The 15,631-nt window shown below is 39.1% G+C and overlaps 1 protein-coding gene across 2 annotated transcripts in view; it reads left to right on the top strand.

Moving 5' to 3' along the window:
- sap18 (Sin3A-associated protein) overlaps positions 1-15,631 on the top strand; it is a 31,164-nt gene that overhangs the window by 11,250 nt on the left and 4,283 nt on the right. The window contains exons 2-4 of one of the 2 annotated variants that reach the window (XM_041198994.1): positions 3,925-4,034; positions 7,724-7,846; positions 10,384-10,769. In XM_041198994.1, coding sequence (XP_041054928.1) covers positions 3,925-4,034; positions 7,724-7,846; positions 10,384-10,540 — 390 coding nt within the window. In that variant the 3' untranslated portion in view covers positions 10,541-10,769. Of the gene's footprint in view, positions 1-3,924; positions 4,035-7,723; positions 7,847-10,383; positions 10,770-15,631 lie in introns of those variants that run through there. The other variant, XM_041198995.1, reaches the window with a different exon arrangement.

Below are 15,631 nucleotides of genomic sequence, written 5' to 3'. Positions count from 1 at the left end.
AGAGAGAGGAAAGTCTCAGTGAAATTAGTTGACAGTGTTACTGACGTCTGGGTGGGTTGCTGAGAAATTGTGGAATCTGTTTTGGTTGCATCTACCATTAGTGTGTAGTGTAGTGTGTTCGACCACAGTTGGCTTGTTAATTCACATGTACCTCATTCTTACCCTGGATGTTGGAGTATAAGCTAGCAATTGTAAGTTGTTTTATCTTTCTGACCTTGTATGTTAAAGTTTATTTTTGTCTGTTCAAAACCTGTGAAATCTTGTGGCTTTCTTCACTGAGCAATTGCCTTGAATCTCAAACTTAGTCTACTTTAAACAAGCATTATTGCTCCCTAACCAAATCTCACCAAGTTGGGGGTCTGACCAAGGATTTTAACACTTCCTAAAATGTGGCACTGAGAACTGAACACGTTACTGAAGTTGAGGCTGAACCAGTGTTTAATACAAGGTTATCATGATCTACTTGCTTCTGTATTCGATGCCCCTATTCTGAACACACTTCAGAAACACTCTTCCACCTCTCTGCCTTCACACTATAATTATGTATCTTAATAGACTGGGATAGTAAAAGTCCCCCATTATAACTACTCTATAATTTCCTTGCAGATTTGTTCCTCGAAATCTTTCCCACTAGCTGGTGGCCTATGGAATACTCCCGGTAGATCATGGTACCTCTCCTGTTTCTTAGATCTAACCAAATAGATTCTGTCCTTGAACCCTCTAGGACATCCTCTCTTTCTACTTTAATGTTCTCCTTAACCAGTGTGTTACCCTACCTTTCTTTCCCGAGCCCTTGTATCCAGAAATATTTAGTATCCAGTCCTGTCCTTCTTTTGATCCAGGTCTCTGTTATCAGCATGAGATCAAATTCCCATATGGCTATCAGCATTTGCAGCTCACCAGCCTTAATTACCATACTTCCTGTGTTCACATGCATGCACAGTAAATCTAATTTAGACCTTGTTGCCTTCCCTTTCCTCTGAACCCATGTAATGTATTACCACATCCTATGCTCCAGTGCTGTCTGTGTCTCTCAGTTCTCTGTGCACTTTGTTTTGCCTCACTCCTAAGCACATCCCTCCCAAGTTAGATTAAACCCTCCCCAATAGCATTGATAAATCACCCCACAAGGATATTGGTCCCAACTCTGTTCAGATACAACTTGTCCAGCCTGGACAAGTCCTATCTTACCTAGAACCAGTCCCAATATTCCAGGAATGTAAATCCCTCCTGTATCATTTCTGCAGCCATCTGCTCTATTGTTCTATTTTTATACTCACTACCATGCAATACTGGGAATAATCTAGTGATTTCTGCCTTCAGGACCCCATCCCTCTTTCTACCCATGCCTTTAATACCAATAATGACCACGACTGCAGCCACTCAATGGCATCTTTAACCCTGGCACCAAGGAGGCAACATACCATTCTTGGTTGATGTCTGTGGCTGCAGAAATGCCTGTCTACCCCCCTAATTATTGAATCCCCTATCAATATTGATTTCCCAATCTTTGCCTGTCTGTAGATCTGAACCAACCATGGTATCATGGACATGGTTCTGGCTACACTCTCCAGAGGAACCATCACTCTCACCAGTATTCAGAATGGAATACTAGTTTGTTATGGCGTGGCAGAATCACAGAATCACAATGCAGAAAAGGCCCTTCAGCCGATCGAGTCTGCGCCGACACGTGAGAAACACCTGACCTACCTACTTAATCCCATTTACCAGCACATGGCCCATAGCCTTGATGTGTGCCAGATCCACAAGGGAAACTTGGACATGCTATCACAATGGTTTTGCAATTTGCATTTATTATGACAAGATGTGTGCATTGAATTCAGAAGTAATGAGTCCACCAAGACCTTTAGAGAGTTTAAAAATTAAATTAAAATATTTATTAACAAAATAAAAGATTTCAAACACCATACATAAAACAACAAATTATTTATTACTACAACAAGTCCCAAAATTCCCAATTAACCTGACTCCCAGTTACACACCCCCTTTAAGGCAACAGTCTGAAATAGATTTTAGATTTACAACAAAACCAGCAAGTTAACACAGTACCCACTTGACTGTGGAATTCCAAATGGCTTCCTCTACTTCAGTTACTTTAGATAGCAGTCTTATGCACAAATGGCTGGAGCCTTCTTGAAGGCTGTTTCACACAATCCTGTTATCTTACATAGCCCTCTCCTCACGTAGCCTTTCATTCTCCTTTTTATATATGTTTCTCTCTAATATATAAATTATATTGTTCCATATGTCTTTGAAACTGTATCTTCCTCATAATATGAAAACCTTTATGTTGCCAATATTGTCAGTAACCTTTGGGAAAAATAAACAAGCTACTTAGCTTTGGTTATCTGTCTAGTTGTAAACAGACTAACATCCCTTTGAAATGCAAACAATTCTTTCCCTTATCTAAAAATGCAGGTTCTCTTCACACCTTACATGCTAAGCCAGCATCCATGTTTACTCATTAGCATCTCGAGCACATTTCGACACCTATCTTCTTTTGATGATTTCAAGCTTGCAGTCTACTTGACTCCAAATGTAATTAAATCACACACAACTATCTGTACTTACACCCATAAACCTACTTCACAATAAACCAGAAAAATATTATGAAAATTATCATACTTCTGTAACAAGTTAGAGAGTGAAATGTACTCTGGGGGACTCCTGCACTACCTGTCTGGAGGTCATACATTCCCTCTGCGCCTGCATACCCATAAGCTGCGGGGTGACCACATCTATAAATATGCTATTCACAAAACTCTGAACCTTGTGGATGCACTGCAGTGATGCTAACTGCAGCTCAAGCTACTCCAACTGAGAACACTTCCTGCACACGTGACTGTCTAGGACATGAGAAGCGTCTAGGTGTTCCCACATAGAACAGGATGTACAATACACAGGATCAAGCTATCCTGCCATGCACCCTACTATCAAACTTCTTACTTAAATAAGACTCCCCAATCATCTGTTTTCTTCTGACGTCACATTATTTTACAGGTAGGCCTAACTGAATGTTTTTACTTAATTAGGTTTTTAGATAATTTTAATTTACTGACAATTCCCTACCCCATGTTATTTAGTTTTAAATTTATCTACTAGATCTGATTACAATCAATATTCAATTATATGAAAAATTATAAAATTGGGTTTGGTTTTATACTAATTAGTTTATATTTGATTAATTTAGATTAAATTAGAATCTTACTAGCATACTCATCCCACATAACTCCATTTACTGTGACTTTTTTTCCCCTCCCATTTGGTTCAGACTTCCAACTCTTAGTGCTGCTCAGCTCCCACTCTTTTTTTAAAATCTCGCTTGTAGATGTTTACCTTTATACATAAACTTGCAAAGTTGGGTTCCTGGGCTCAGCAAGCCTTTACACAGACTTTTTCCAGCTTATTCTTAATTCATGCTGTCTTGCATTGGAAAAGTCAAATAAAGTAGGTGTAATAGAGTTTCAGAAATGTAAGGTGTTAGTTTACATTTTTACTTTGCTTACTTCAAATTTGAAGAAGTAACATAACAACATGGTTTAATTTACGCTATGCTTTAGAAAAACATGTATGATGGATATTTTGGACATTTGAGTAAAATACAACAACCTCCTGAATCTTTGCAACATTTTCCAAACTTTATCCCAGAAACATTACCCTGAATTTTTTAATCAATTTGTGACTGTGCTGTTAAGTCTTGGGCCTGAATTTCACATCTCTGTTCAAGCTTGACTGATATAAAAATCATTACAGAAAAATTGTGTTTATGATTTAATTTAAACTTTTTCAAATAGTTTACATTCCACAATGGAGAACAAAATTGTGCAATTTATGCTGATTTAGAAAAATGTTACACTGATTTGATAACTTGATTTTTTTTGTATTTTATGTTTAAAAATTTAGACATGTCCCCTTCTGTTGAGAGTGTTCACAACTAATAATGGAAGACATCATAGAGTGGATGATTTTGCTAGAGGGAATGTCCCATCTAGTGAGCTACAGATCTACACTTGGTAATTATTGTACTTCAGCTGTAAAACATGGTTTGAACAGTTATACTAGTTTCATGCTTAATGACCATTTGGATTACCATCTGATTTTGGAAATGGGTGTTATCACTACTAGTATATTGGGTCATTATAACACATTGACGTGGTTTGGAAGGTATTATCTTACTGTCAGGTTTAATTTCAAAGATTTGTCTGATTTCAATGGCCAACTCCTCGTTTGGTTAAGCAAAGTCAGCAAATGGGTTTGGAATAAACACGGAACAAATTTGAGTACTAGAGCATCTTTATATATGACAGGAAAATTTGAATATCGAATTTGTCTGCATCGTGATTGTCAAGGTATTCACTTCTTTTAGAAGGATAACTCTTAACCAGTTTTCCTGTTTTAATAGTTCTTTTAGTCTATACTTTCAATATTTGTCAATCCGATTACACAAAATCTTTCACAATCACAGAATTGTTACGGTGCAGAAAGAGGCCATTTGGCCCATCGTGTCAGCACCGGCTCTTGGAGCATTTTAACTTAGCACCAATGTCCTGCCTTTTCCCCATAACCTCGCACATTGTTTCTATTTAGATAATCATCCAATGCTCTCTTGAATGCCTCGAGTGAACCTATCCCCATCACACTTCCAGGTAGTGCATTCCAAACCCTAACTACTCACTGTATGAAAAAGTTTATTCTCACCTCGCATTAGCTTCTTTTGCAAAACACCTTAAAACTGTGCCCTCTGGTTCTCGATCCATTTACGAATGGGAACAGTTTCTCCCCATCTACTCTGTCCAGACCCCCCATTATTTTGAAAACTTCTATTAAAGTCTCCTCTCAGTCTTCTCCTCTCTAAGGAAAACAGCCCCAACTTCTCCAGCCTTTCCTCATAACTGAAGTGTCTCACCCCTGGAACCATTCTCGTAAACCTCTTCTGCGCTTTCTCCAGTGTGTTCACATCCTCCCTATAGTGTGGCGCCCAGAACTGTACACAATTCTCCAGCTGAGGTCTAACCAGTGTCTTGTATATGTTCATCATAACCTCCCTGCTCTTGTACTCTAAGCCCCTATTGATGAAGCCTAGAATAATTCATGCTTTTGAAACAGCTCCCTCTACCTGTCCTTCCATCTTTAATGACTTATGTACATATACACCCACTCTGCTCCTGCAGACCCTTTAGAATAGTATCCTTTATTTTATATTGTCTCTCCATGTTCTTTGTACCAAAGTGTATCACCTCACACTTCTCCACTTTGAACTTCATCTGCCACCAATCTGCCAGCTCCACCAATGTGTTGATATCCTTTTGAAGTACTGCACTGTCCTCTTCACGGTTTACAATTCTCCCAAGCTTTGTGTTGTCTGCAAACTTTGAAATTGCCCCCTGCACACAAAGGAAGAGCAAGGGTCCCAATACCAACCTCTGGGGAACTCCACTACAAATCTTTTTCCAGCCTGAAAAATACCCATTAACCATTACTCTGTTTCCTATTCCTCAGCCAATATTGTATCCATGTTGCTACTGGCCCTTTTATTCCATGACCTATAACTTTCCTCAAGTTGTGTGGCAGTGTATCGACCGACTTTTGGAAGTCCATATACACTACATCAATGGCCTTGCCCTCATCAACCAACTTTGTTACCTCTTCAAAAAAACTGTAGCAAATTAGTTAGACATGATTTTCCCTTAACAAACCCATGCTAACTCTTCCAAAACAAATCAAATTTTTCAATGTGACTATTAATTCTGTCCCAAATAATTGTTTCTAGAAGTTTTCCCACCACTGAAGTTAAACTGACTGGTTTGTAATTGCAGGGCAGATCTTTACAGCCTTTTTTGAACATGGGCGTAGTGTTTGCAATTCTCCAGTCCTCCAGCAACTCCCCTGACTCCAGGGAACATTGAAAGATTATTGCCAGTGCCTCTGCAATTTCCAATCTAACTTGCATCAGTATTCTTGGATGCATCTCATTTGGTTCCGGTGCCTGACTAACTTTAAGTACCAACAGTTTATCCAACATCTCCTTATCAATTTTAAACCCTTCTAGTGACAGAGTTTCCTCCTCTGTCACCAAGGCCTGGGCAGCATCTACCTCCATAGGTAAAGACAGATACAAAGTATTCATTTAACACCTCAGCCATGCTGCTTGCCTCTATGTGTAAATTCCCTTTTTGGTCCCTAATCAGTCCTACTCCTCCTCTTACCATTTTACTATTGATGTGCTTATAGAATACTTTGGGATTTCCTTTTATGTTAGCTGCCAGTCTTTTTTCATAATCCCTCTTTGCTTTTCATATTTGCTTTTTCACATCCCTTCTAAACCTTCTGTATTCAGCTTGGTTCTCAATTTATTTGCTACCTGACACCTGTCACAAGCACACTTTTTCTTCTTTAACTTAATTTCTATCTCCTTTGTTGTCTGAAGGAGCTCTGGATTTGTTTGTCCTACCCTTCCCTTTTTAGGGAACATACCTTGACTGTGCCCAAATCACCACCTCTTTGAAGGTAGCCCATTGTTCAGCTACTGTTTATCCCACCAACCTTTGGCTCCAGCATATCCTACCCAACTCCGTTCTTGCCCCATTGAAGTCCGTCCTGTGTCAGTTGATTATTCTTACTCTGGATTGACTAATACCCTTTTCCACTGGAATCCTAAATCTTGAGACAATGATCACTGCCCCCTAAATGTTCTCCTGCTGTTAGTTGATGTACTTGGCCCAAGAAGCAGGTCTAGCAGTGCCTCCTTTCTTGTTGGACTGAACACATAACTGCTGTCGGAAATTCTCCTGTACACAATCTAGGAACATTTGTCTCTTGTTGCCCCTTACACTACCACTGTCTATACGGTAATTGAAGTCCCCCATCATAACTACTCCACGGTGTTTACACTTCTCTGTAATTTCCTTGCAGCTTTGTTCCTCTATATCCTTCCCACTAGCTGGCGGTGTATACATTATACCAATGTAATTGCATCCTTCTTGTTCCTTAGATCTAGCCAAATCGATTCTGTCCTTGAATCCTCTGACACATCCTCTTTCTCCAGTACTGCAATGCTCTCCTTAACCTAAAATGCCACCCCTCCTTTTTTCCTTTCCTATCTTTTCTGAACATTTTGTAACCAGGAATATTTAGCACTCAAATCTGTCCTCTTTTATCACCACAAATAATCTGACAAGGCAATCTGTGCCTGTAACTCCCCAATTTTATTAACTATACTCTGTATAACCCTGAATTGGACTTCATTTACTGACTTCAGTTTTCTCCTTGGTTACATTCCGCTTAAACTTTGCACAACAATGCACCCTCAGTGATTCAGCCACCATGACTGTGTCCTACCCACCTCATTATATATCCTGATTTTATATTTGCCATAGAGGTCAAAATAAAAATCTCCTCCAAATTCCTATTTTCCACTTTCTCTAATTGTTCAGATAGTTTGGAGCCTAATGATTTCTCTTTTATCTATTTAATAGAGGCATGCAATATAAAAATCTATAATCAAACGCTATCTTGTTGCTAACTTTGTGTTATGTACTCCTGATCAGTGGCCTCCTTTTGGAGAAAATTCACTTTATTTGTAAATGTATTCAAAAAGAGCAATTCTTTTTTCTCTTCCTCCACCACCCATGACAAGCTATAGTCCAAGTCAGTGTACATGAGCATTTGATAAAATAATAATTGCATTGTCTTTTTTATTTAGGATGGATGCTACACTAAAGGAGCTAACAAGTTTAGTAAAGGAAGTCTATCCAGAGGCCCGAAAGAAAGGAACACACTTCAGCTTTGCAATTGTGTATCCAGATCCTAAACGGCCTGGTTACAGGTTTGTATAGGAGTCTCCATGAACTTATTGAATGGTGAAGCAGGCTTAAGGAACCAAACGGCCTCCTCCTCCTCCTATTTCCTATGGTCATGTACCTGTAGAGCCTTGCGGCCCACAAAGTTTAAATCACTATTCTCATTAAGTTGCTTATATCAAGTTGTAGATGTTGACGTTTGATTTTTGGATTACTCCATCAGTTAGGTAACTGTACTCAACCGCTCTTTGAGCCCACATAATTCATGCAGGACAAATTAGAAAATAAATTCTGGTTAAACTTTGGTGTCAAAACCATATGAAATCTTCAAGTCATATTGAAGCAGGAAGCTAAGGAATATTTGGACCAAGGTAAAGGATAGATGAGAAGGAGGAAAGTTGACTAAGGGAGGGAGGAGAGGATCAAACTATTTTAATGGGAGAGCGACTCTATCTTGGAAAGTAGGTTTGCACAACCAGGCTTGGGTATTTAATACCTATGAGGAGGGAGGACTGACTCAGAAGCCAAAAATTCTCTTATGGGGATGGGGGTGGCACAGTTGCAGTGCAAGCATGGGCATCTTGCTTAGTGGATTGGAACACTAACATTTCAAGATTGACTATCTTATAATGTTGAGGGAAGGTAACCTTTTTAGGTTGGGAAGGAGTTTGCATGCTATTATATTTTGTACACTGCCAATTTGGGTACTGGCACTGATGAACTTCTAGGCACTTTATGATTCTTTGTAGCCGAGTTCAGCAGTAGAAGTGCAGTACTTGAAGGGGGTGGGGCAGATCTAAAATATTGCATTGTATGGATATTCAATTTAAGAATGAAATGTGGTACAGATGGGAACATGTGATGTGCATGAAGTTGAGTGCCAGGATTAAATTTGTTGTGTTGTGTGGCGGGAAGCAGTGTAGATTAAGATGGCTAGGGAGGTAACTAGCAGATGAACAGGGTGAAATCTGGCCTTGAACTAAAATTATATCTCCTAATTTCTGAGATGTATGTCAGGGGTAAAGTATATATTAATATTAGTATGGAATTTTGTTTAATATTTCATCAGGCTAGATACTTACCAGCAACTCACTCTGAAATGTGTCTGGCAATTATAGGAGCTTGATGATGCAAATTGATGTGGAGCTATTTGGTGGTCAAAACCTAGAATTAGGGGTGCTCAAACTCAGCCTGTTATGGTGAATTGTACAGTTGAACAGGGAAAATTAGAACACTATCTGCTGGTGTCACATGCATGCATGTTCTATTTTTGGATATCCCTGCGCAAGTAGAATACTTGACCTTTTCCATTGCAACTTTTGGATTGAACAGAGTCTGTGATATGGGCAATTTGAAAAATTGCCCATCTAAAACTGAAATCAAGTGAGTTTTTTAGTCATTCGTGAGATGTGGGCTTCACTGGTTGGGCCAGCATTTATTGCCCATCCCTAGTTGCCCTTGAGAAGGTGGTGGTGATCTGCCTTCTTGAACCGCTGCAGTCCATGTGGTGCAGGTGTACACAGACTACTTTTAGGAAGGGAGTTTCCCCCAGCGACAGTGAAGGAACAGCGATTGTTGATGGTTTAACTGCTACAAATTTGATAGCTAATACAACTTGGATCAGCAGATGAATAGATCTAATTCCATAATTTGTGTAAAATGAAGTTTACTTAAGTTGGCTCCTATTAACATGTTATGACTTTTCTAATATGTGGTTAAAACCTAATCTTGATTTTTAAAAAAAAAAATTGAACGTATACTCTTTGGTAACCTAAAACAGACTGGTTTATTGATTTGTTGTTTTGGTATCGACTTGTATTTGATGCAGTAATGCCCTATTCCTGCAAGAAGACTGTTTGAACCAGGTGGTGGCAAGTTACAATTTCTGGTACATTTTGATTGCTTATGTCAGCATTAATCTCTAAAAGAAGTCAAAGTTGTAACTTCTTCCACCATGGAGACAATGCAGAGGCATGATTTATGTTTGGAGAGACTAGCACTCTTTAACTATTAAATATTTAGAGAGATTATTCTCAAAATTAAACTGATGGGGAGAACATTTCTTTGCACAGAGGGTAATTGAAGGGTGGTGAAGGACAGGACAATTGAATCACTTAAACAAATGCTGCAATCAGTTTAACATTCTGGAAGGGTGAAATGGTCTCTCTTTATCTGAACGCATATGTTCTTGATATAAAAATCATGTTTAAATGCAAATTACTTATGCAGGTAATGTAGTTGATATTAGATACAAATTATACTACATGTCTAGATATGTAATCTAAAAGGACAAATGAGAAGCAGAATAATCCACATTATGAAGGCCATTTTTTCTTTGCAGAAGCTGTGATCCTGTGTATAATGTATTATTGAGTTCCATTGTAGTTTTAAGAGGATGATTACACCAGAGTGAAACTGTTTTAAGGTTTGATTAAAATATTCATTCTGTTGCATGTCCTAAAAGAAATACAGATGGCTCAATGTGTAGCCCTAATAGATGTTAGTTTTTTTACCTGGCAAAAATTGCATCCAGACGACTAATGCTTTGCTTTTGTTATAACAGAGTGAAAGAAATCGGTACCACTGTTTCAGGAAGGAAAGGACCAGATGACTCAATGACGTTACAATCACAAAAATTTCAAATTGGGGACTATCTGGACATTGCAATTACACCACCTAGTAGAGCACCGCCCCCTCCTGGCCGCATGAGACCATATTAGTTTTCTTTCCCCAAGCACTCTTTGTGCAGCTGTGGCTGATTGTTGGTGGCCCTGCTACTGTCTTACCGAGAAAGTTGGCATGTTTCATTGTATTTTCTTCCTAAACGAGGTGCATTTTTGAGAATTAATTTTAACAATGCAGATTTGGGGTTGCATCTGTGCATTCTAGCTCTGTATTTTTTGATTTTGATTAGTTTGTTTGGAATTTTTTAATAAAACAGTGCCTTCATGGAATTGTTTTCATTTCTAAAATGTAAGTGTAGAATTTGTCCAAAAAGTTTAATACAACCTGGATATATTAATTACACCACAATTCTATGATTGTATTATGGGTTGTGATCCTCTTCCACAGCCTCAGCCAAGCTATGCTTTGTTTAACACCAGTTGCAGTTACAAGGGTGCAAATCAGGGAATTAGAACACTGCTATTTGCTTCACATAGAATCATTTCTCTCTTTTTAAAATCTCATTGGTGGTGCTAGGAACATAAGACTTTATGAGCAGGCCATTTAGTCTTTCGAGTCTGATCCACCATTCAATAAGATCATGGCCGATTGGGTTGTGGTCTCAAGTCTACTTTGCTGTCAGCTCCCCCATAGCCCTTGACTCCCTTGTCTGCCAAAGAACATGATGAGTGCATGAAAAACAAATGTAAATGTATGCTGTGAAATGCCCTATCCCAGTAAAGTCCAGCAAGGTGTTTGCTTCAGATTTGGGGATTCAACTCAACTTATTTCTCCTATGTATTAATCAATTTGATAAAATTCATTATTTAATTAGTTTTCCTAATTACTTGCTGTATTTGCATACTAACCTTTTGTGATTCATGCATTAGGACATCCAGATCCCTCTGCGTTTCAGAGCTCTGCAATCTTTCACCATTTATGTATGCTTTTTTGTTGTTACCAAAATGTACCATTTCACATTTGCTCTCATACTCCATTTGCCAGATTTTTGCCCACTCACTTAACCTATCAATGTCCCTTTGTAACCTCCTTACGTCCTCTTCACAGCTTACTTTACTACCCATCTTTGTCTTGTCAGCAAATTTAGCAACCATTCCTTCGGTCCCTTTAACCAGGTCCTTATATTGTCAGACCTTCACCAATGTGGTTGACAAGTTAGGCTACAGCTGGAGTACTACATGCAATTCTGATCATTACACTATAGGAAAGATTAGAGATTTATGAAGATGTTGCCATGGCTGGCGCATTCTAGTTATCAGCAAAGATTGGATAGACTAGGGCTGTTTTCTTCGGAACAGAAGAGGCTCTAAGGAGATCTAGTTGAAATGTATAAAAATTGAGCAGTCCAGATAGAGAGGATAGGAAGGCTCTCATTCTCTTGGGTAAGGGATCCAGAAACAGGTAGCTTAACTTGAGGATTTGAGGGTAGATATTTTCACCTGGAGGCTGGTAGGAATTCAGCCTTAAAGCATGATAAAGCCAGAAACCCTAACATTTAAAAGTACTTGGATAGACACTTAAAATGCTGTAATCTACAAGGCTACAGACCAAGAGCTGGAAAGTTGGATTACGATGGATGGCTACTTATTGGCTGACACACACACAATGGGCTGAATGGCCTCCTTTCATGCTTACGTTTCTCTGATTAAAGGTCTAACCTGAAAGATGGCACATCAGATTGCTCCACACGTTTTACCTTCAAACTGGAGGTGAAATTCTATCATGTTATGATCACTGTTGCCTAGAAGCTCATTTACTATGAGATCATTAATCATATTGCCTATTCCCTGGTTGGCACTAGAATATACCACTGTAAGAAATTGGTCCGAATACACTGCTGATTTGTCCAATCTATAAGATTAAAATCACCCATGATTATTGCAGTATCCTTTTTACAAGCCCGCCCATTATTTCTTCCTGTATACTCTGTCCTACAATGTACCTACTGTTAGCAGGCCTGTAAACCATTCCCACAGGTGACTTTTATTACATTTCCTGATTTTACATCTTGTTCTTATGAACTAAGGTCAACTCTCACTTTTGTACTGTTATTCTTAATTAACAGAGTTATCTAGCACCATTTCCCAGTTTCCTGCCCTTCTGAAATGTCAAATAGTCTTGAATATTTAGGTCCTAGCTTTGGTCACCTTGCAATCAATTCATCTATTGTTACGAATGCTGCACATATTCAGCTATAGAGCCCTTAATTCTGACTTAACCATTCTTGCAAACCCTGGCCTTATTTGCTGATACACTCAAGTCTATAATGCTTTGTCCCTTGAAACATTCCAAGGGGAGGACCCACCATCTGTAGTTAACTAAAAAAAATTAAAGGAAAAAGCATATGGTTACACAAAGACAGGTGGCAGGGCAGAACATAAAGAGCAAAGAATGACAAATAAGGAGGAAAAAGTTAGAGTACAAGAGAAAGCTAGCTAGAAATATAAAGTCAGATAATAGGAGTGTCTATAGATATTTAAATAGGTTTGAGTTAAAACGAGCATTGATCCAATAGAAAAAGAGGCTGGGAAACAATGGAAAATAAGCATTTGAATTGAACAGTTATTTTGCATCAGTCTTCACTATAGATACAAGCAACATCTCTCATGAGGATCAAGGTTGATTATTATACAGTTCCAGCATTACCTCCCCAGCTCTTATAATCTGTGCCTCGGCTTATAAAGGCAAATATCTAATTTGCCTTCTGAACCTCCTTACCTACCTGTCCAGCCACTTTCATGCACTGTGGAAATGTACACCCAAGGTCCCTTTGTTCCTCTACACTTCTCCGTATCCTAACATTTGTTCTACATTTCCTAGCCTTCCTCAAATGCATCACCTCACACTTCTCCAGACTAATTTCCATTTAAGTGGGAAAATTGGGTTGCTTGGCTTTTTTTTTTGAAGATAATGTTCCCAGGGTGCTTTTGATGAAACCAATTAAATTAAATTAGGAGAAACGAGAAAGGGCTACTGCAAATAAAAGTCAAATGTTAAAAGGAAACTTCAAAACATCAAACTAAAATGTGGTCAAAAGGGTTTATAAAGCACCCCAATCCCCGTGGTGCCCAATGAGTACAGAAGGCCTCAATCGTGCGAGCTGACACTGCATGCTCCTTCTCCAGGGACACCCAGCCACAGAAGAGGGGTAGACAATCAGGCCAGATGCCCCCTTGGTCACCCACTGCCTGAACCTGTTAATGGCCAGGCCCAGGAGCAGGCTCACAAGGAGGTCCTCCATCTCCATGTCCCAGGTGACCGAAGACCTGGAGCGTGGGGTTGATGTGCAAACAAAACCCATTTAAGTGGGAAAATAAGATCTTGGATTTTTTTCAAGGATGAGAATGTTCCTAGGGCACTGGCATACATTTATCCTTCAACCAACAAATAGATTAGCTAGTCATTTACCACATTGCTGGATGTGCGACCTTGCTGTGTGGCAATTAACTGATCTTTAACTCCATAGAATAATAAAAACACTTCCACTATTTCACATCTGTGACTCAGATTGTACAGATGTATATCAACTGGTAGGGATAGCACTCTCTTTATTTGTGACTTCTGGCACACCATCATGCTTCCAGTCCCAGGGACTGGTACAATACCTTTATTTTAAGCAACTTTATTCTGCTAAGCACTCTAATTCAGACAGGCAAGAATCTAGTGCCACCTGGGAGGTAAAAATGACCCTCTATAATCATAGCTGATGCCACCTGTCATTCAAAGATACCAGCTGAGTAGCACTACCAACAAGATTTGTTCAATCACCATGAACATTGCTGCTATAGCGACTGGATGTTTAGAAATTTGAATACTGCAGCATCTCAATGGGTAAAGTCTTAAGGATCCTGCATTTAAAAAAAAACATTGCATTGACTGGTCAGACACCACTTGTCTCAACTAATAAAATTGTTAAATTTCTTCCTGTATTGAGTGGCAGTGCATAGTCTTCCCCACCTCCCTCTCTGCACTAGCTAGGAGCTGCCCTCTTAAAAAGGAGCACACCCTCCAACCACTCTTGTCCCTAAATTGTAGTACTACTTCCATAACTGACAGACAGGTATTTCCAATCTGACACCTTACCAATAATTTGAACATTTATAGGGACTACAGCACCTTTGTGTCATATGTTTCTAGTGTTGCCACAAGTTCTATGGTATTCAGCAGTGTCAAGTGGTTTCCCTAATGTAGTATTTGTTACTAGTTGACTATTCCATCCAAACTGCCAGTAGCAATCCAAAATGACCGCCCTCGTAATGTTCCATACGATTATGGCAGCCATTGCTTCTTGACAGTGCATTGGGACCAAGCTATATCTTTGTCATGTTGTGTCCCATATTTCAAATTTCAGTTATATCATCTTTTTCCAGATGAGGTGAATTTTCCCAGAGTGCTGGCAAATATATATTCCTCAGTCATAAATAGATGATTGGTCCCATCTCATTGTTGGTTATGGGATTTTGCTTGTGGTAATCAGTTACTGCATTTTCCCTCCATACAATAACAGTAACACTTGCAATATTCCACTGTCTGTAAATCACTTTAGGCCATCCTGAGTTTGTGATGTAAAGATACAATGAAGATGAGTGCTGTGATTTGGTGAGATCACTGGGTGCTGAACTTTTCTGTTCCTCTTGGAAGGAGAAAAAGGAAAATAATCTATTAGAGTGGCTTTCTGAGGAGCAGATTGCACTGCTTTCTCTCAAAGGAGTGACATCAAAGTTCAGTAAATTTTTTGGGATATTCTGTTCATATAGTTGAATTCCCAGCTGTCATGCGAAGAGTAAATACACACAAGAATAAGTGAAGCAACACTTAGATAAAAGCTAGAGTTGTAATGAACACTGCCTTCTGAAAGTTGATAGCAAACATTTTAACAATGGGAGGGAAGATTGTGAAAAAGGTCAGACACCACTTGTCTCAACTAATAAAATTGTTAAATTTCTTCCTGTATTGAGTGGCAGTGCATAGTCTTCCCCACCTCCCTCTCTGCACTAGCTAGGAGCTGCCTTCTTAAAAAGGAGCACACCCTCCAACCACTCTTGTCCCTAAATTGTAGTACTACTTCCATATCTGCATCAACAAAGTGAGAGCTCCGAGCCTTGCACCAATCAATGCAAAGGAGA

This window comes from Carcharodon carcharias, chromosome 11 (genome assembly GCF_017639515.1).
Source record: "Carcharodon carcharias isolate sCarCar2 chromosome 11, sCarCar2.pri, whole genome shotgun sequence".
Classification (NCBI taxonomy): domain Eukaryota; kingdom Metazoa; phylum Chordata; class Chondrichthyes; order Lamniformes; family Lamnidae; genus Carcharodon; species Carcharodon carcharias.
The sequence above is the reverse complement of the archived record's forward strand: the minus strand, read 5'-3'. Positions and strand labels throughout refer to the sequence as shown.